At 42.7% G+C, this 20,636-nt stretch overlaps 1 protein-coding gene across 1 annotated transcript in view; it reads left to right on the top strand.

Moving 5' to 3' along the window:
* Nucleotides 1-14,256, top strand: part of PTPRN2 (protein tyrosine phosphatase receptor type N2) — a 680,315-nt gene extending 666,059 nt beyond the window's left edge. Inside the window, 2 exon segments of the mRNA XM_072851628.1 lie at nucleotides 4,062-4,135; nucleotides 9,560-14,256. Of these exon segments, the coding sequence (XP_072707729.1) occupies nucleotides 4,062-4,135; nucleotides 9,560-9,631 (146 nt within the window). The 3' untranslated portion in view covers nucleotides 9,632-14,256.
* The last annotated feature ends 6,380 nt before the right edge of the window (nucleotides 14,257-20,636 follow it).

The following is a 20,636-nucleotide window of genomic DNA, read 5'->3' on the forward strand; positions in this document are numbered from 1 at the left end:
CTTCCAATAACGGGATAGCCTTGGAATCAGAGGGTCAAGTTCTTCCAGCTTGTACTCTAAACCACTGCATCAAATTTAGTTTGTACGTGGGCTTTCCAGATAAGCAATGTTTAAAATATCTTAGCAGTGTGTGGATATTTCAGGGCCATCTCAGTAAGAGCGTGATTTGACCCTAATGTCCTTAGATGCAATATCTCTCTCTCCCAATGGCATGTAACATATGCTGTATTTTTTGTCACCTGAAATGGCTCCAAAGCATAAGTCAAGTGTTATTGGGTACTATAGAATGTTATGCCATACTGCTGTACTCTCAGATTAAAGAGAAAGCCTCAGCGTGGCGAAGAAGATGTTGGATTTGTGTCAGACTCCAACAAAATAATTCCAAAGAGAGTGGAAAGCTCACACTGCAGTTAAACACTGAGCTCCTCTCACCTGTGAATGCGGGCTGGGTTCAGACCTCCCTTTGTGCCTTGAAAATCTCTTCCTTTGTCCGTCTCTGTCACCGGAGAACTTTCTACAGGCTATCGCACACATCAGTGGAAGTGAGCTGAATTTACATAATATAACAGCAATCTAGCGTAAGTTTGAATAGAAAAAAAGCCCTCATCACAAAATGAGATTTAATAGTGGACTAGCAATATATATTTAAAGTCATTTGTTTTAGGCACAATAAGGGATTAGATGCAGAACATGTAGTGGTGGATGCGGGGGAGGCAGAGAGGTTTGCTCATGCAGAGAGAAAACAAGTCATGCTGGCTTTATCCTATCCCATTGATTTCATCCTTTTTTCTGTGAATTTTCTTCTTCCAAGATATTTTGCTTCCAAAACAGCTGCCCAACACTAAGTTTTGTTGATCAGCCCCTCCAGGCACTTAGGTAGTTCCCATCACCATAGTATCAGAGGCATTCAGAAATGGAGAAAAGGAGGTAGCAAACCAATCTCTGCCTCTGCTTCACCTTGCTTCTAACCCCCTGGCCTCTGACCAAGACACGGGCTTTGGGCAAAATCATACTTTGCTCTCCTTTTCCTTTTAATTACCTATGGCTGAGGACATCCGAAGTGCTTGTGGGTGATGTGCCGATCACAACCCATGGGCTGGGGGACACTGATCAGTAAAAAATGATGTTTCAGGGACTTCTACTGACAAAACACTTCAAAACAAGCTTCCCATTAAGCGCACTGGCCCACTAGGACTATTGTTATGTTCCAGTGCAAGCATATGCTTTGGTGTTTTGCTAAATCAGTATTTTATAATCAGGTGTTCACACTATTAGGCATGTCATTCCGTTAATGATGATAAAAAAGCAAGCATCAGTTCACTAGTAAATGCCTGCAATCTGCATCACCGAAATGGAGGAATTAACTCTTTCAAAGGTAGGCTCAGAAGCCCATCTGGCCGTTAAAAAGTGTTATTAGGTCTTGTCATGAACCTTTTCCCTGCACCTAATATGTTACTGTGTTGGCTTGAGGCTAGAGTATTTTTAGGTAAAGACCATCCCTTACTGGAGGGGGGACATACATGTTTGCAGCCGTGGGGAAGCCCACGTGGCACTCAAGCCTGCCAGCTCCACCGGGAGGATCTCCGGGTTCATCCTTGCAGCACACCTCGGAGGCTGGGTCAGGACTGTGGTTAACCTCATCCATGGATGTTGGTGTCTTAAATTTTTCTGATATCTTAATTTCTGAAAGAGAGAATTCTTCTTACGTTGAGCCAGGATGCTGCTGGGACATTTTAATTCCTGGTAGCCTAATGAGGCCACAAGTAAGGCTGTAAAGCATGTACGGTACTCACACAACTCTGCTCCCATGGACATCTGTGGTGGAACAGGAAAATCCCACCTAATTGCATGTGCACGTGTGAGACTAAACACTGAATTGAGCTACCATGTTACACCAGTGCTAGGGTTTACAAAGGGTGTACCTTTACTGATGCTTTCCAGATGAACTGCCACTGCAAAACCTGCAACAGACTTAAGGTATAATTACTGTCACTGTTATCAGACTTTACAGCATATGTGAGTATGTATTGCTTTGCTTCGTTGTAAGGAGGTTTGGGTTGTTTTTATTTTAAAATAAAACTTTCTATTTTTTCCAAAGCTCATTCCTGTAAATTCCTGTACAATGCAGGGGTGGTGGTAGAGGAAGCAAAAGCCATACAATGCCCCAACCCATGGTAATTAGCAAAAATATCTGTCAGATACCTTTTCTAACTTGTCACTGTTATATTTACTGAATGAATTAATTCCATTTCTGATACAGCTGAAGAACATATTTTCATCGATATGAAGAACATATTGCAAATAAATTATCCTTGTAGAGCTGATGTTATTTTTAAATATCTTCTTCTGTCTTCTATCAAAGGAAACAAAATTAAATCATTCACTGTTAGTTGCTTTTCTGAATTCTTTAAAAGATGGTGCTGAGTTATAAAGTTGAGTTGGGTAAATGAGGAGGTGCATGATGTTTACATTGACATGAACCTAATTACAGTTAGGCTTAAGCCCTTAAATTACAAGAGTTGTAGGAAGAGTGGTAAGCATTGGACCCAATCCTCCTAATCCAGTCCTGGGAACTAAACAAGTATATGTTCTAGATGTGCACAGGTTAGCTATTGCAGCAGCAATGCTTTAGGTGCGTGGCCCACAACTTAGACACCGAGACCCCTGTGAATAGTTGGGCAGATTTAAATGCCTCCAGAAGGAAGCCCCAAATTGTCACAGGCTGGGCCAGGAGATTCCTAGGGCCAGGCAACAGGAAATGGTTGTCAAATTGCGCATCAAGGGGCCACGGTCGTCTTCAGAGCACACTGTTGAGTATCCTTTAAAACAGAGCAGATTTCAGAATTGTAGCCAATCCCTGTCCTTGATAAACCATCTAGTGATGAAAGTGTACGTACAAAAGAAGAGAGACCTGAGGTCAGCATCTTTCTAAGCTTCAGAAGGTGTGGACCCACATCTGCCCTAGGAGAATGCATGGACAACCAGGGCAGTAGGGGACAGGGGAGCGGAGATGGGGCAGTTACACTTGGGCTAGGATGACCCTCTGCCCCTCTGCCTGATCCTTTGGCACGGTGTGATATTCTTGCAAGATGCAGAAGGGGACGGATGCGAGGGCGCCAAACTCTGTAGTTAACTTCTCAGCTCAGAGGATTTCCAGCCAGGCTTCTACTCTTGGAGTTGATACAGGAGGGACCAAAATCCTGATTTGCTCTCAATCCCTTCAAAAAACATGTGTCAGGTTAGGGACTTAAGGAAAATGAAGAGGGTGGTCTTGAAACATCTTAAACTGGAGGAGGAAGAATTGAGGAGGAAATCAGCATCTCCCCATCCCCTTTGGTTGTCCAGGCTCTGGGTTATCGTAAGAAAGGTGAGAGGCACAAGGACTTGCTTTGCTCTCCACAGATCATGTCTGAAAATAAAACACCTCCATGTGCACTGGGGAAGGGAGCCAGTCCCCACAGCAGCTAGGCTGTGCATGCCTATTTTCTGCATCCTGGTGCTGCCGATGACTACACAGCAGCAGTGGCCAGACACCCAAAGTATAACCTAAAGAAAGTGCCGTAGATTTGCCGGCTGAAACGGTGACCACACAGCAAGATTGTCTGGCAGGTCCTGAACTAGGAGGCCACAGACAGGTTTTCTGGATCTCAGTTGCAGGTGACAAAAATTCACCTAAGTCTTGTTTTAACAACATAAACCTTTGTGTGATTTGGGCCCTTAATTCAGTGCATACTCTTGGAAGTGACAAAGGGGCACTCGGTGGCATTGCCATGACGGACCCTTAGGTTCTGCCAAATATATTCTGCTCTAGGTGCAGAGACATTTTTAAGAATTTGTTTTTCTCTGGCTTTTCTGAATTAATGTTAATAAAAGCTGCCCCAACCTCTTATTTTTCTATATGAACACAAAAATTGCAGCTGCCTGCCAAGTCTGCTGAGAGATGGATGTAATAATTTTCAATTGGACTGTTAGCCCAAAGGGAACCCGATAGCAAGAGATTGACAGATGCAGCATGGATTATCTTGTGCTCTGAACTCAGCCCAATTTGTGGTTTGTTGCAGGTGCTAAAGAGATTGATATTGCTGCTACCCTGGAGCACTTGAGGGACCAGAGACCAGGCATGGTCCAGACAAAGGTACTGTCAATAAATCCACTGGGATTTTAAATACATTAAAGGTCTTTCACAGTAGTTGTTTTCATGACAGAAGAGAGAGGGTATGACCTAATTTAACGCAGGTCGCTTGCTGATTACTCTGTTTGGCTCCCTACCAACTGAGGTTTATTTATGCTGAAGATTTATCTAGGCTACTTTCTTTGGTGTTTACTGTTCTTTCTTGTAACATCTCCAACATCTATCTTGATTACCATATATGAAGGGCAGTCAAGACAACAATCTATAGCCTACTAAAGAAAATGTGCATTTGAAAGAATGTTCTTGCTTTCATCCTGAAATATGGATTATTTTCTTAGAGTATCTGTGCTTAACTGTGCATGTAATATTTTTTAAAAGCTTCAACTCATTAAAGAGAATGTAACTAACTGCTGCATTTGATTTTTTTCCTGAAAAAAGAAGTTTTGAATTAAAGGAAATACAGTTTTGTAGAAAATCAAGTAATTTTTAGTATCTTTGAACGGAAGAGCTTACATCATGCCTAAAGCCATGTCCTTTATGGATGTAGCATGGTAACTATATTTGTACCCTTTGGTGAGGTGAACATCTTACTCTATAATTCCTGTCAGTGGTAATAGTTTTGACATTTTTCCACGATGTAAAACTTTAAAAGATAGCTGATGGTGTGATTGTAGTCCCTTAAATTAAAAATGAAAGTTTCTGTTATAACAATTCCAGTGATGTATGGAATGATATTTTGGGGTATTTGCTGCAAGTTAAGAGCTGCAAATATGACAATAAAGAAACTCATTCAGGGCATGGAGACCAAATAAACCTGTATATGACATTGTAAAATATTGAATGAGAGTTATAGCCCCAAACTGAGTAACAAGAGCAATGTGATAGCACTCTGTCTTGGCCAGGCTGGAACTGATAGGAAAGTCTGCAGCATTTAGGGAGTTGAAATTGCTGAGGGACAAAGGTGAAATAAATGCGTGTTGCAGGAATCATTGGTTCATAACTTTTCTTGAATCTCTTCCTAATCATTTTATCTTCCCATTAATACTAGGAGAAGTGGTGCTGGAGAACAGTTGGGGGGATGTTCATTATTATTTACCAATTAAGTAAGTGCATGAAAAATAAAGATGAGCCAGTCAAAGCTAACTAATCTTTATCTGCAAGTAAGACATAAAATTGCACAAATCTTTCTTCTGCTTTGATTATTCAGACCGGCAAAAGAAATTCATATAGCACACAGTATCCAATGTCACATATATCTGCTGTGAGGGAAGATGCAAGTCCTGAACTACTCTGCAAATGCATCCAAAATGTATGGTAGCTCTGTAGAAATATAGAGCTCAGATTCCAGTTTCCCTCTCCGGGCAGAGAAATTACAGCTTGTTGCCTTCAACAAAAGAAAAAACATAGCTCCAGAACCAAAGAATGAGGTTATGTGAACAACTTGTCTTACTTAGCTCAGAAATAGTTACCCGAGTCCCATGAAAATCTCACTCAAGATGTGTTTTTCCCCTCCCAACATTTATCTGGTAGAGCTCCAGAAAAGAAATGTGCCCTGTGTTTTCACCCAGGATGAAAAATTTTCTCGGGATATTACTTATCTCTCCTCTTGCTCCTTCTTCCATCATTGTCATTTTCTCAAAACCACCCAGATCACTTATTCAAGCTAATGTCTTGCAAATTATAAATATCTGGTTACATGCTAGCAATGCACGATCCCCAGAGAATTTTTCTGATGGATTTAAACAAACCCCTGTGCTTTCCCAACTGAATACAAATGAGGAATATTAGACTCTTGGAGTAATTTAAAACAATGGATTAAAAGTCAGGTTAGAAATGCCAATTACAGAATATCCCTAGGCAAAATAAACACCAACTTACTTCAGCAATGTTATTGTGTTTCCAGCAGGCAGCGCTCCACATTTTCAATGAGCATGTGAAAGATTTGTTTGCAACATTTTGTCTTCTGGAAGGGATCTTTAATTCAAAAGCACTGTATATAATAAATGGTAATGAAATTATCATAACGACATTCTGCATTTCTGAGAAGCATAATAGAGGGTTTGTGGTTTGGGGTATTTTTTTTGCAGGAGAATCATAAAATAGAATTGATATGCCACATGTGAGAGGAAAAAGTAACGACGGAGGAAGCGTATTCTCTGTGACGGGAAAAAGATACATTTCCTTTTTTTCTCTCTCCTTCTATATCTTTCCTCTCCCAATCTGTAATATTTAGCTAAGATTCTTTATTGTGTCATATTTGCTACATGAACTCAGTTTGTTTTCCTGGGAATTTTTATTTGTAGACTTAATGAAACATAGCTTATTTTTTACCAAATACATTCTTGTCACCCGTGCATTATAGGTGGACTGACGCCACAAAATGCCTGTCCAGCTCTGTTTTCTAGGCAAAGCTAGATGTTAAAATTCATCTCCAGTCAATCTTGTATATGCAAACAGCATACGTGAATGACAGCGTAGCTGTACAAAACAACAAACTGAGCTCCTTTAAAAATTACTGAAATTCATTTGCTCTAACTGTGGTTGTTCTCATGGAAAGGTGCGGAAGGTGCTTAAAGGCTTTTCTTTGGCGGGTGGTGATGCACATCAGTGGAAGCTGCACTATCTGCATTTCGCCTGTGCGCATTATGCAGAAGGCAGGAGGGGGAAGAGCTCAGCTGTGCCGTCCCAGAAGGACCACGTCCTCACACGTCCCATGTGTCTGCTCTACTGTCCCCTTTACTGCAGTGTTTCACAGTCAGTTTTGAGCTCTGGCTGTAAAGATTATGCTTTGTAAGTTGTTTTGCCTCAGTAGTTTAGGGTCACACCTAATGTTAGCTGGTGGTCTCCACTGAACTTGTCTCCAAAATCTATATCTGAACTTTGGAGTTCATGTTGATCAGTCCACGGTCCTTGGGCGAGACAGATGCTTTTCCGCAGGCGGTGCAACGATGCTCTGTGCTCACGTGAGGGGTACCCCTCCGTGAGGGGTAAAGGCACTCGCAGGTCAGATGGTCTCCAGCCTGACAGATCTCCACAGTAAGGTGAGCACATCTCGGACCGACAAAGCTAAAGGGTAGATTTGCTCAGTGAATAGAGTAATATAAGTTATTTTCAGCAATGGAACTAATATTAAAGTATTGTAGTCCCCGATCTTACAAGCTTTTTCTGACTGTGAAATACTCAGATGAAGAGCACATTAGGTAGCCTCATTACCATGGGCAGCTTCCCTTCTTCTGAACTGACGCCCACATCTTGGAAGAGTCATCTGCACATCTCTGAAACTTGGCTGCATCACTGTGTCAACCCTGTCGTGCTCAGATCAGCCTCTTCTGTTGCTGTGCTCCCCGTGCTCCAAGGACTGGCAGCGACGGGGACCAGCTGTCCCGCTCACATCTGAGCGTCAGCACCCGGGAGCACCCGCTTTGCCCCTCTCCCGCCAGCCCTGGCACGAGGGTCGCCCACCCGTCCCAGGCTGCTCCCCAGGTCTCTCACCTCGCAGGGCTGCATCAGCGCGGCCCTGCAGCTGCCGGCTCTTCCTCCCAAGGTTCTTTTGCCCGGAGGTGAGCACTTCTCATGCATCAGCCCAAATTTCCTGAAGCTTCTTGAGCCGGTACAAGCACCCGGTTCGGTTCTGGCACGGCACATCCAGATGAATGCCCTCTGCTTCCGCTGCCCTCCACCCATTCACTGTGCTCCAGTTAAAATATAACTGCTGCTCCTGGGTGGCCGCCAGCATTTCCAGTCTTTTCTTTAATTGCAGAGACCTTGGGGAGCGTGGGGAGGCATAGGCAGACATATACACCATTTTCTGTGCCTAATGAGGATGAGTCCTACTCTTTAGGGTGAATTAATGTCTGATTAAAAACTGTTGGCTGCAGTCCAGAAAATGTACAAGGATGCCACTTTGACAGCACCAAGCAGACAGCAAAATTCTTGAATGTCAGTGTCTCTGAGAAATTATTCTGAGTTTTGTTTTTCTTTTTCTGCTCAGGAGCTGTGCCCATCATTGCTTCTCTCTGAGGCATCTCCACATGGGAGATGACTGTGCAGGGGGGTAAGACAAGGCAGAGAAGACTGGCACTGAAGTGCAGGCATTAGAAGTCAGCTGTCTTTCTGAACTACGCGTTGTACATCTGTAGTTTGTTCTTTCATCCTTCCTGCAGATTTCTGCAGTAAAATGAAACACTTGGAAAATGAATGCTATTAGTCCAGTAATCACCTCTGGGGGTTGGCTGTGTTCTGCAGCCATCCGCCACTGCTGCGTACGTACTGCAGCCATCCCGCACTGCCCCTGGCAGGGCAAACCGAGGGGCTGAAGGTACCTGCCAGACCACCAATTTCCTAATTGGAGACACAGCTAGTATCCCAGCAGTGACCTCAGGATACGTTGCAGGGTGCATCTCAGACCTCCATTCTCAAAGTTGGTTCTTCAACAGCTCTTGATCCTGGCTGGCTTAAACCACTGGAGTACTTCTAGAAAATCCATAAACTTCCCCACAGTCCTTGTCTGGTGTCCTTGATTTGCCTATATTCTGAGTAAACTGCTCACATTTCTTTTTTCATCTGAAAAGTTGCAAACACCAAATCATCCTGTCAGATATTTCAGTAAGCTTAATTTCTGAGAAAAATTACTTGCTTAGAAAATCTAACACCTGTTAACCTTGAGGAAGTAAAGCTCCTTTGTCCTTCTGTAAGACTACACAGTTCAGGAGTGCGTTAGGGTTGCACTTAGAAGAGGTGGCCATTCATGGCTGTGTCCTTCGTACCTCTGCCAACGCAGCGCAGAAGCCTGTTAGTAATTTTGGTTTTATGCTTACAGTAAATTAATAGCAGAGAAAAGCTTTCCCAAGTGTTTCTTAAATAGGAGCGGTCTAAACATCATTGGGTAATTTGTGGGTGCAGAAAGGCTGTTAAAAAGGGAGGCTGAAAAAGAACAATAACAGGTAAACCAAAAAGCAGATATTGTTCTATATAATAGATAGAAGGTGAGGAGATTCTAGCTGATTTCAACTAGAAACAGTCCTGAGAAGAGCCAAAGGCTCTGCTTTGCAGCATCTCGCCTATTTCATATCTCAATTATGTTAACGAGTTTCCATCTCTGTGTCAGAAGGAAATGGCTGATGATCAACTACTCCCAAACGCTTCTGACCACGCAATTGCAATACATCATTTTGTCCCAATAGCTTAGTTTCAGCTACCAACATTTTTCTCCATTAAAATGACTCCGGCTTCAAGATACTGTCAAACATGTCATATGGCATCAATAATCCCAGAACATTTTGTTCCTTTCCGTTGCAGCGTACAGTTCATCCTGCATATTCATATTTTTAACAATGTCTTGAGGATGCTCGGCTGCAGAACAGTGCACCAGGCTTTTGGAAAGTGTTTTGTTTTATTATTCAGAGTATGTGTTTGTTCTCTCTGCAGGAGCAGTTTGAGTTTGCTTTGACAGCGGTTGCAGAGGAAGTGAATGCAATACTCAAGGCACTTCCCCAGTGAGCGGCTCAGTCTCCTGAAGGTTCCCGCAGGATCCGTCCCTCGTTTTCCTCATCCTCAGTCCCTGTGAATGTTCTTGGAAACCATGACCTGACCTTAACTGTGTATCTTCTGTTGTAACCACATAGTGATAGGGTCCTTACAAACTCCTTTAGCTGGTAAAAGTTCAACAGTTAAAATGTGTATTCTGTTTTGGGGGGTTTTAAACAAATTTTTAAAAGTACATTGAAGCCTCGGATTAAGTGACAGAACAATCCATCTAATTCCTTTCACATCCCCGAAGCCCTGAATGTCACACTTTGAAAGCACACATTCATGTTCTTAATAGCAAATATACAGTATTGTGGGTAATTAGTGCAGTCAATATAGTCTCAGAAAACAGTGTTCTGTTATATTTTGTACCTTCCACAAGGCTGAATAAGAGGGGGGGGGCCTGAAGAGGATGGTGATTTTTCCTATACAATGCCAAGCAAGAGCATGAAACAGTGCTGAGGGTGTGAGTAAACACAAGTCCAGGCTCTGGCAAAGAGCTTGCACCTTCTCCTGCTGGGCTTTGGCAAGCAAATGTTTTCTTAACTGTTGTTTACTTTTCAGCTTTGTGCCATGAATGGAAGAAAATCTGAACTCTAAGTAAATAGGCCTGCACAGTTGTTGCAACTGGGGAGAACAAGTTGGTCACATTAATGGGTACCCGGGGGATAACGAGCATAACATCTCTGACCATGTACCTACCACTGGCAGCGTGGAAACGGAGAGCGTAGACTCACCTCAGGTGATGGGGAAGGGCCCTGGCAGCACTCAGGTACATGTCCAGAGCTGTTATGGAAACAGATTGTGGGGTTTATGGGATTACTGAGGAAGAAAATGGGACTCTCCTCTTTATATTTTTGCATTTCCCTCTGTAAACCTGTGCTGTGCCATCCTTTTTAGCCAGGAAAATATATTTCTGTAAAAGCCTGGCTGAAGGAGAAATCTCCAGTCTGCATTTTATGATTCTCATCGAGTTTGGCTGATCCAGACATTGGTTGCACCTTTCTGCAGAGGCTCTGCTCACTCCTTGTTCTGAATGATACTGCTTTTAACTCACCATTAAGGGATAAAGAAGCACACAGGCTGAATTTCAGAGATTCTTGTGTTCTCAAAATCCTAATGCCTACTGTTGCAAAGTAATGCTAAAATATGTCTGTAAATGGTTTGGTTATGCAATCTTGCTTATGTGAATTCACAGGTTTAGTTGTGGTACTCTTCTGAAGGAATTTAAATTATTGATAGAATATCTGGTATGTTTGAATGAAGGGCCTGAGAGTAAAATTATCCAAGGTATTTAAGTGATCTAGGCTCTTAATTTCATTTTCAAAAGTGAATGCTTGGATGCTTTTTCATATGTTATCCTACATCTCCGTGACTTAAGAATTTTGGGGTGCTTTTTTCCAAAATCTAAACAGTGTTGTATGCTTGAAACCATATTAGGCTAATCGTATTACTTCAGCACTGGAAAATATATCATTGAATTTAATTTGGGAAGGGGAAGCTTTTATAAACTTCTAATCAGTGAAATGTTAAAGAGAACAATATCACAGAGTTTTGCTGGCACAAAGGTAACAGGCATCTATCAAAATCAACCATGTTGCAATTTTGTGTTGTAGCTGTGGATATTGGTGATTTCTTCTTTTTAGCAATTAAAGACTTATTTAAAAAAAAAAGCGGAAGGCTTGTTACTTTTCGCCATACATTTTTGTATGCTTTACTTGGTATATGCTGTTGCTTAATTTGTGCATCCCATTACTATGGCAGTACAGAGCAGTTACTGCAGATGCCATCATCCTCTTAAGTACACATACTGTACATTAAGCCACATGTTTATTTTATGGCCTAAGCATTTTAGAGCTTTCCTAGCAATAACTAAAAAAACTAATGGAGTATGAATGAGAAAATTGCCTTTTTCATTTGATAATTTAGGTTTAACAGGATTCTTTTATTACTTTAGCTAACACAAAATTGCAGATCAGGGCAGATGAGATCAGTTTGAGCAGTATCAGCAAGTGTTTGAAGTAGATTTACTGTGAGCCATGTACTGCAGCTTTCTGAAAATACAGGTAGTTATATCCAAGCAAACTGTCCAAAGAATCAAAATTAGGGCATCCTAAGCCAAGCCCTCCGGTTATCAGGTAGAATTATTGCCCCATGCAAGATGCTCTGCCATTACCCACTGCCAATGGGATAATGGGTTTTTAGCACAGATTTCTGCCCTGGGATTCATTAGCGTTCGCCTTCTGACTGTCCCTCTGCATACCACAAACATGGCTGACGAGCCTTTCGTTTGCACTTCAGGAATATTTTTTAATTGTTCTTTTGCAAATATTTGCATTTCATAATAGCAATTTCAGGGTGATCCCTATTAATTCACAAGCAGCTGAGTGTAGGACTTAAATATTGGTCTTCATGCTTCGGAGTTTATTTAGCGTAGATTAGAGGGCATTAATCTTCCCCAAGGCTAATGGGGCAGGGATGTATTGTTTTATTCATACTTGTAGACCAGTTTACACAACAGAAAGATGCAGTCTTACTCAGAGGGTTAGAGTATCTCCCGCTGAATGTCATTGACAATCCTGTTATTTCAGCCGTGTTTTGTACAGTTCTTCCGCAAAAAGGTGCCAGGCTTACTCTGTTGACTGTAAACTATCACACAGAGTATTTCATCTGTGCAGGTAGCATACTGTTCACACCTCTCAATAAATGCCCTGCTTCTGGGGGTGATAATCTGCTGCAGGGTCTATTAGTGAAATGCAGGTTTCAGTTGCACCAGGGCGATCCGGAGGGGTTTGACAATCCATTTCCCGGGAAGATGCCAAAGCCATGGATGAAGCCACAGAGATGGATTTCTCATGCAGAGCAGGTATCTCTTTACCCTTTTCACTGCAGTTAGCTTAATCCTTGTGATTTGGCAAAGGATGTTGTTCAGGCTGTCCCCAGCCACTTGCGCTGGATGTGGGACCTGCCCCGTGTTCGCTGGCAGGTTGAGTTGAGCTTCTTCCTGGAAGCCAGGATCACCTGAGAGCCCAGAGTCAAATGAGACCCACGGTCCTTCCCTGTTCAATATCCTGCTTGATCTTTAGTAAACTGATTGGGATTGAAGCTTGGGCTGGTGCCTGACGTGTAGCCGTAAACAGCATGTGTTTAATATTGACCATCCTCGTGTTCTTGATAAAGACAAATTGAATCTACAGGTGCTGTTTGTGTGGTTGAATCTTTAAGTGACATTTAAGGGGGGGAGCTGCAGGAAGGCAATTTAACCCCAGTGCTCCCAGTTTCCTTCCTCGCTGGTCAAAGCCTGTGGCAGAGGGAGAAAACCCTGTTTTCCCACAGGCGTGGCAGCGAGCGTGGCTGCTGGCCTCGAGCAGGACAGTGACCTGGCCAGACCCCACACTTACGTAGTCACAGTGTGTGCAGATATGAGGGGCGGAGAGGTGGTTGTCACCAGCATTGATAGTTCATAGGAGTAACAGCACAGTTGCTCTCTCCAGCCTTTGCCCCTCCCATGACATGGGCTGGCATTTAGCAGGATGGAAGGGCAGGACAGCACTGTTCCCCAAAGCCCAGATCCTTGAGGTTCAGCCCTAGCCAGAGGGAAAACAGTGTGGGGTTTGCTGTTGGCTTCACGTGTTTCAGGTATGAGCTCTAACCATTGCTCTTGACCATCATCTGTGGGACCTGGTGCAGCCCAGGTAACATCCAGTGGAAGTCCTTAGCAATTGTGAGGGCCAAGAATGAATTTCAGCAGAAAATCCCATATCCAAATCTCAATTCAGTAGCAAAACAAGCAAGATTATTTTTATAGATGCTACTAAACGTTTAAAACATTTTAAAATATTTTTTAAATCTACACCAATGACTAAACCTTGTTCCTGTCTCTAGCATGCATGCAGAACCAACCTCCATCCATCCCCAGGGAATGACAGCTATAGTACCTGTAAGGAGTTCATGCTTTATTAGTCAAGTGGAACATTAATAAAACCCAGCCCACTTAATAATTTCCAGAATAGTCATTAATTAAAAAAACTGTTTATTGGAATGGAAAACAAGTGTTTGATTAGCTTTGTTACAGAACAATAGCTCTCCTAATTTTTATTCTGCCTATTTTATTCTTTGTTTAGAAAATTCTCTTAAGAAGCAGTTGAGATATTTCGCTTTTTAAAACTGTACAGTTTCTATGGTTTTGCTTTTTAAATGAGAGTACACTTTGTAGATTTGATTATTATATTTTTCTGTTGAGATTACATTGGGCATTACAAAAGCATTCCCCACCACATAGAAAAGAAAGCTATCCTGTTGGTTTATTGTAAAAGAAAAAAAATAATTAAAACAAAATTGCAGAGCTCTGGCATACTCAATCCAATTAGAGCATGACTCTTTACTACTCTTCATTTACCACATTAGAAATAAAATAAAGTTACACCAGCAAGATTTCATTTGAAGCTGTTCTTGCATGCTGTTTGTACTGTATTTGATGGCATAATATTGCTTTGTTTACAACTTTTTCTTTCTTGTCATTCTATTATATTCTTTATATGTATATAGTTTAAAAAAAAATATACAAAGTATTTTGTTCTACCTCTGTAAAAATCATATTTGTGAATAAAGTCACGTTGTCCGTGGAGTATGGTATTGTGCATACAGCATTAACAGCTGGTGCTTTGCTTTATTTGGGGGTGGGAGCGGTACCTCCGTCCGTTGCTGGAGAGCTGGATTCTGCGTTTCCGAGGTGGGGACGCGGGGCTGACGGGCACAAACGGCCTGCTGACGGCTTAGAGGTGCACGTTGAATCTGCTCTGAGCAGAAGAGATTGCAGCCACCCCTGCCTTGGGTGTGTGGCCTGTAATATTGCAGCTTCCAACATTTTGATCAAGGCAGACCCCTGTGTTCAGACCAGAAAGTGAAGCGGGCAAAAAAATGACTAAATTACAGTGACCCTCCTTGTACAACCGGGCAGTGAAAAAATTTGGCCTATAGTGTGTGTCACGGAGTGTACAAGTTAACAAATGGAATAAATTATACCCTCTTTCAGGAAAATTAAAGGCAGGAAAATGGTTTTGGGGAGGGAAGGCTGGTGGATCAGAGCATCACATAATGGGTGGTACGGGCTGCCCAAGGATTTATGGTTTTAAAATAGTAGCAGGATTCACAGAAGGATTTGAATGGGTAATGGGAAATAGTCACAGTTATATTAAATAAGGTTAAGAGGAATAAAGTCTAAGGTTCCCACATAAGCACAGCATAAAATAACCGGTCTTCTCTCTGGGGGATAGGAAGTAATTTTCCCATAAGCACTGTCCATTATATGAAGGTTTGTATCTTTCCATGAAATACCTATTGTTAACTGTTATCAGACGCAGCCCTGGTATGGCAATTTTCATGGTCCTGTGTTGTGTGTTAAAATTTCACTTGTGTTTTGAAGAAGACTTAAAACAGTTTGTCGCTCACCTGGAAATAACTAGGAAAGTGTAAATAGAAAGGTAGAAACTGTCCTGGTCCAGCTCACTCCCATCCCATCAGAAGAATCACATTGTACATTCTTTAACCTTGTTTATGTAGTTGCGTGTTTTAATATCTATGCCTTTCTCAGTGTAAGAAGGTGACTTTCATCTTGGAAGCAAAATATATGCACCATTATAGCTGTTTTCCTGTTGGTGTAATTTAGGAGGCCTTTCATCTCCAAGATAGCTTTCTGAAGCCTCTGGTAACATCAGATGGAGGACAAAGAGAGAAATAACTTTAACTATATAACTACTGGAGCATTATGTATCTTCTAGGCAAACACGAAAGCCATCAGTTGCGCATACACTGATTCATGCAGCCAGCGCTTGCTTTTGCTTCATGCCACACAGACACACGCAGCCTTGCCCTCTCCGGTGCTCTGACTGGAGGTGGTGTCTCAGCTGCTGCCAAGGGCATTTTTTTGTTTGTTGCTGTTATTCTTGGGTTTGTGTTTATGGCTCTAGCTCGTTAACAGTACGGCAGAGCGGGTACTGGCTTCTGGTAGGGCTCCGGAAAGAGCTGGGTTTGAGTATCAGCCTGGAGCAGCCCCAGCACACCTGAATACTCTTGTTGCACAGCCCATCTCTGCTAACACACCTCCGCTGAGCCTGAGCTGTTCACGCTTTTGGGGAAGCAGGAGGACACAGCACTCAGCAAACTGGGGGAGAGGAGGAAAGAGCTGCCCATCTCTTGCCCTGCGTGGTACCAGCGCGAAAGGGAGAGCCTTGCTCCTGCTCCCAGCTGAACTGCAGTCCCTCATACGGTACAAAAACCAGGAACTTTTCAAGTCGTACAAAGTTCCTCAGGGCTTTATTTTTAGGACTTGTAAAACTTCAGTGCTGACAGGATTGGTATTTCTGTTTTGCATGCTGAACAAATACAAAGAACTACGCACCCACGGGGAAGGGTAACTGGTAGGCTGTTTATTCTTGGTTTAGTGATAGGACCGGCACATTGTGTGCTTGAAACAACTGAATCCTTGGGGAAATTCTTCTTCCTGCAGTGGAGTTAAGCCAAAAATTAATTTCTCCCCTTGAGAATGCACCAGTTATCGCCCACACGCAGGTAAATCAGCAATACAGAAAAAAGACTCTACATGGATGACCATCCTGGGAGATACAGACTTAAACTAAGTTTGGGGCTATGCAACTGACATAGTTGCCCTGCACCAGATTTTTCCCTGCAGGAGCTTTGGCCACAGTTCTCAAAGATACAGGAATGTGTTACTCCATTTCCAGCAGAGGTTAGAGGTAGGATTCATCTTAACCAACCTCTGAGTAGCTTCTGCATGGACATCTACAGACGAGCAACTCATCATAAGCTTCCTTTGTAGTCAATGAAGGAAAATTTCAAGGTGTGGTTTTTAGGGTGTGATTTTTCTGATCTGGTTTGGGTGTCTACCATAAGGTGAATCATCCTATTCACCCCATATTCTGAAACAGGGAGTTCCAAAGTTTAACTATGCATTAGGTAGAAAAGCATTTCCTTTTGAAACTGTAAACCTATTCCCTCATAACTGCATCGGATCACTTGTGAGAAAAAGGGAAGTCATTTCTGATTTTGTAGACCATGACTTTAGAGACATCCTTATGCTATTCCTCCTCCGTTTCCCTGTTCCACACTGCAGAGTCATTTCTCCCCTTACAGATGTTGTCTCCTGCCTTTGATCACCTTTACGACCCCTCACCTTACCTCTGTTTTTACTAGGTTCGCTCTCAGGTGCACAGGGCCCTAGCTGCACTGTCACGTAGTGATGTTTTTCTCTTTTTTCTTTTCTTTGGAATTTCTAACACTCTGTTGCCCTCCTCCACTGCTGAGCACTGAGCTGGTGCTCGCAGACCACCCTTGTTCACAGCAATACCAAACTTCCTTTTCTTCAGGGCAATAGCTCGCCCAGAGGTCATCATTCTGTCTTTATTGTTAGGGATGTATTTCATGACGTGCATTACTTTATGTTTATCTTTAGTGATTTCATCTGCCATCTTCACACAGACACACATTATCACAAGGTATCTCCATGACACTTCACAGTTGCTTTTGTTTTTACGACTCTAGATAATATGTGTCATCCACACTCTGCCACCTCACTATCACCTCCTCCTTTTTCACATTCTTTATATTGGGGAATCACCACCACTGCAAAAACTCTCCTTTTCTTCCCAACCCGTTTCTTATCTTTTAACCACTCATTAATCCACAAAAGAACTTCCCCCGAATCCCATAGCAGCTCAGTTTCTGTAAGAACCTTTCATGAGACAGCCTTTGCCAAACGCTTTTAGGAAAGCCAAATACACAATATCCAGTAAATCACCCACACCAGCACGCTCACTGATTCCTTCAAAGCCTCTTAGTAGGCTTTTGAGATATGACTTCCCCCTGCAAAAGCCATGTTGCTTCTCCCTGCCTTTTACGCCATCAGTTATGTAGGCTCTAGACACAAGGGGGTGGATGCAGCTTATAGAGTAAGACACCTACTAAAATAGCTTTGGTATCCTTTTGGAGTCAGTGGAGAGCTACTGAATGAACTTTAAAATGGAGCTCTGCAGCTCAGCTAGTGCAACCCCCCACTCAAGGCAGCACTTGGAGCACATTGCTCGGAGTCATTTCCAGACAAGTTTTGAGTATCTCCAGAGATGCAGATTCCTCTGGGTCCTCTTTGTGAAAAATATCTTTTCAAGACCTAATTGAAATTTCCCTTGATGCAGATTGATTGCTCATCAGCTCCCCAAAAGGAGATGCCTACACTTGGACAGCCAAATCCCTCTCTAGGCTCCACCACCAAGGTTGTTGTTTACTGTGGTAGACACTCAGGCATGTAGCACACACGGAGGCATTTATATTTAAGTGTCTTAATCCATGAGCTGACTCTCACCCTCTGGGCAGGATTCAGTGCTTGTTTGTAACTGTTCGATGTCACTGCAGATGCTGTGGGTATCCTGCCTAGCCTCCAGCACTCATGCCAAATGGCTGAGGGGCTGAAGTCTTGTGTTTTGGTTGCCAGCCCTGTGCTGGTGGCTTACATCTCCTGAGGTGCCTCAAATGACGTTGGATGCCTAAATCCCACATCACGTGTCTACCAGTTGTATTCTGTTACTTCTACCAAGACACAAGGTATGGGAGAGAATTTCAGAGGACAGTAGTTTCCCAGATAAAACCCACCACTCCCAAACTGGCAGCAGTTTTTGAAAACCCTCATTATGCCCATTTGAACATCCATCAGTATTGGATTCAAGGGAGAGCTATGACTTCAGCAGCAGACAGCATTGCTTGAGCATACGCCAAGCCCGGGCACGAGGTGCTGCGGTGACCACAGCAGGGCACAACTGGAGAGGAGCTTTTATGCTGGGTAGCGCTTAATGGCTTTGTGTACCTCACAGCCGGTGACAGCGTTGTGTGGGAGCATAGGCACTGTTGCTTTCCAGCACAAGAGGGGAAAAAAAGGGAAAAGTGGCCAAAAACATGGTATTTAGACTTTTGAGTTCATGTAAAAAAACTAGTGAACAGCAGTGTTCTAGTAGCACTTGTTTCTAAATGTGGCATCTATTTCCTTCACGCAGGAAATCTGCTCCGTTTTCCAGCAGATTTCATTTGTGTTGTCCAAGTTAGAAATGTTTGTTCCTGCATACGGATATTATGACAGAGAGCGAGCAAGACCAATTTGTGCAGTGTTACTGATGCTACACCTAATCTGTTGGGCAGAAGCCAAAGTGGACCCACAGCTTTGTGATCCTGATAAAAGCATTGCCGAGGCTGAAAGGAAACCAGTGCTCTCATGAGTGGCTGAAGGGGAAAAACAAACCACTACTTTTTCCAGAATTACCTTTTGATTATTTATAGATTTGTTTCCATGAGCAGGAATACACACCTCTTTTTGAAAAGGGAGATTAATTTAACATCTGGTGTGTGTAGCCATGCATGGTTGAAGGAGCTGGGTAAGTGACCTGACTCAATGAGACGTTCCTTGCAGAACAGAAGGTCTTTAGCATTGACTTTTTTATCTGTTCTACTGTTCGTTCTAAGTAGAGCCCATGATTTTGTTTTACTTTTTTAAATAAGGTATTATAGAAGCTGAAGTAACAAGTTGGGATCTATTAGGATTCATCTGAAATGAATTACAGTTCTGCTCATCCCACATACTTCCATTGCAAAGACCCACAAGACAGGCAACCAAGGCAAACTGTGTTCCTAAGCAGTGAGGTAGGACTTGGCCTTCTTTGCAGTTTTAGCACTAAATGCTGAGCCTTTTGGAGAAACCCTTAGGCTATGTTAAATCACTTTATTTTTCTCTGAGGCTGAGGGAGTAAAGACACTATAACAACATGATGAGATAATGGGAAAGAAAACATTTTTGATGCACTGCTGGCTCATACATTTTCAGCATTTTTGTTCTGGAAGATTTTGTTATAGCTGTGTTTGCTGAACCTGACTCTGTACCACGTCTCACTTGGAATCTCTGTTATGCCAAATACATGCCCTGCTTGACTTCCACCTCCCTTATCCCCCATGGCCAAGATGCCAAATGGAGATGGACATGGTTTGTAGGCTGGTGCCGCTCGGACTTGAGGGTGTAAGGCATAAGAATAGAAATCTTGACAATAAGGCTGCTGTTAACATGCTCTTGCAGCAAAACTGTGGGTCCTTGCTCTACAGCAGTAACCCCATATCATCATATTCACCCAGGAACGGGATGGATGGACACCTTTGTAGTGATCTCCAGTGTTGTCATCTCACTGCCTGGGCATGTTCCAGTCTCCAATAATCTTCTTCTTCTCAGTAAGAAAAAGAACACGGTTTTTGTCAGTTGTAGGTATTTACCCTGGGAGACCTTCACAGCTCTTCCTGTTCTGCATCCACCCAAAGTTGTTAGCACAACATCTAATGTGCACAAAACCACGTAAATGTCCACAAAGCTCCTTTTTAGCAGAACACTGGCTTGTAAAAGCTTTTGTCATTTTCCTTGGTCAATTCCAGTCCTGTAAAAGCAGGACTTAGGTAAATGGCTGGCACAAACAGCCCTGCCATACATAACCAATGCTATTCCCCCCATCCTAAAGCAGACTCCTACAGTTATATATACAAGTCTAACTGGGTCTGACCCAGTTGGGTCTGACTCAGCACGAGTCACTGAGACCATCACATTTTAAAGGTTTGTTCTGAATAGATGGCTGAGGTTGCATGTGTTACACTATTTCTAATGTATGTGAATTAGTTAACAATTTAATGTTGGCTGAAAATGCCATTATACCTTTTACTTTTGGCATCTGTGAAAGCTCATTTAATATTATTAAGTTTTTTAAGTCAGGGAAAATTAATTTAATTAGTTGTCTGAGTTTCCCTTTAACGTACAGTGAGCTATGGAGGGTTGGGCAAGAGGGAAAGGAAGCACCAGGATCGTGATAAACTCCTGCCCATACCCAGGACTGGGGAATGCCTGGTGCCTCTGTGCAGGTTAGACCATCCAGGAGATGACAGA

The sequence above is a fragment of the Ciconia boyciana genome, chromosome 2 (genome assembly GCF_034638445.1).
Source record: "Ciconia boyciana chromosome 2, ASM3463844v1, whole genome shotgun sequence".
Classification (NCBI taxonomy): Eukaryota; Metazoa; Chordata; class Aves; order Ciconiiformes; family Ciconiidae; genus Ciconia; species Ciconia boyciana.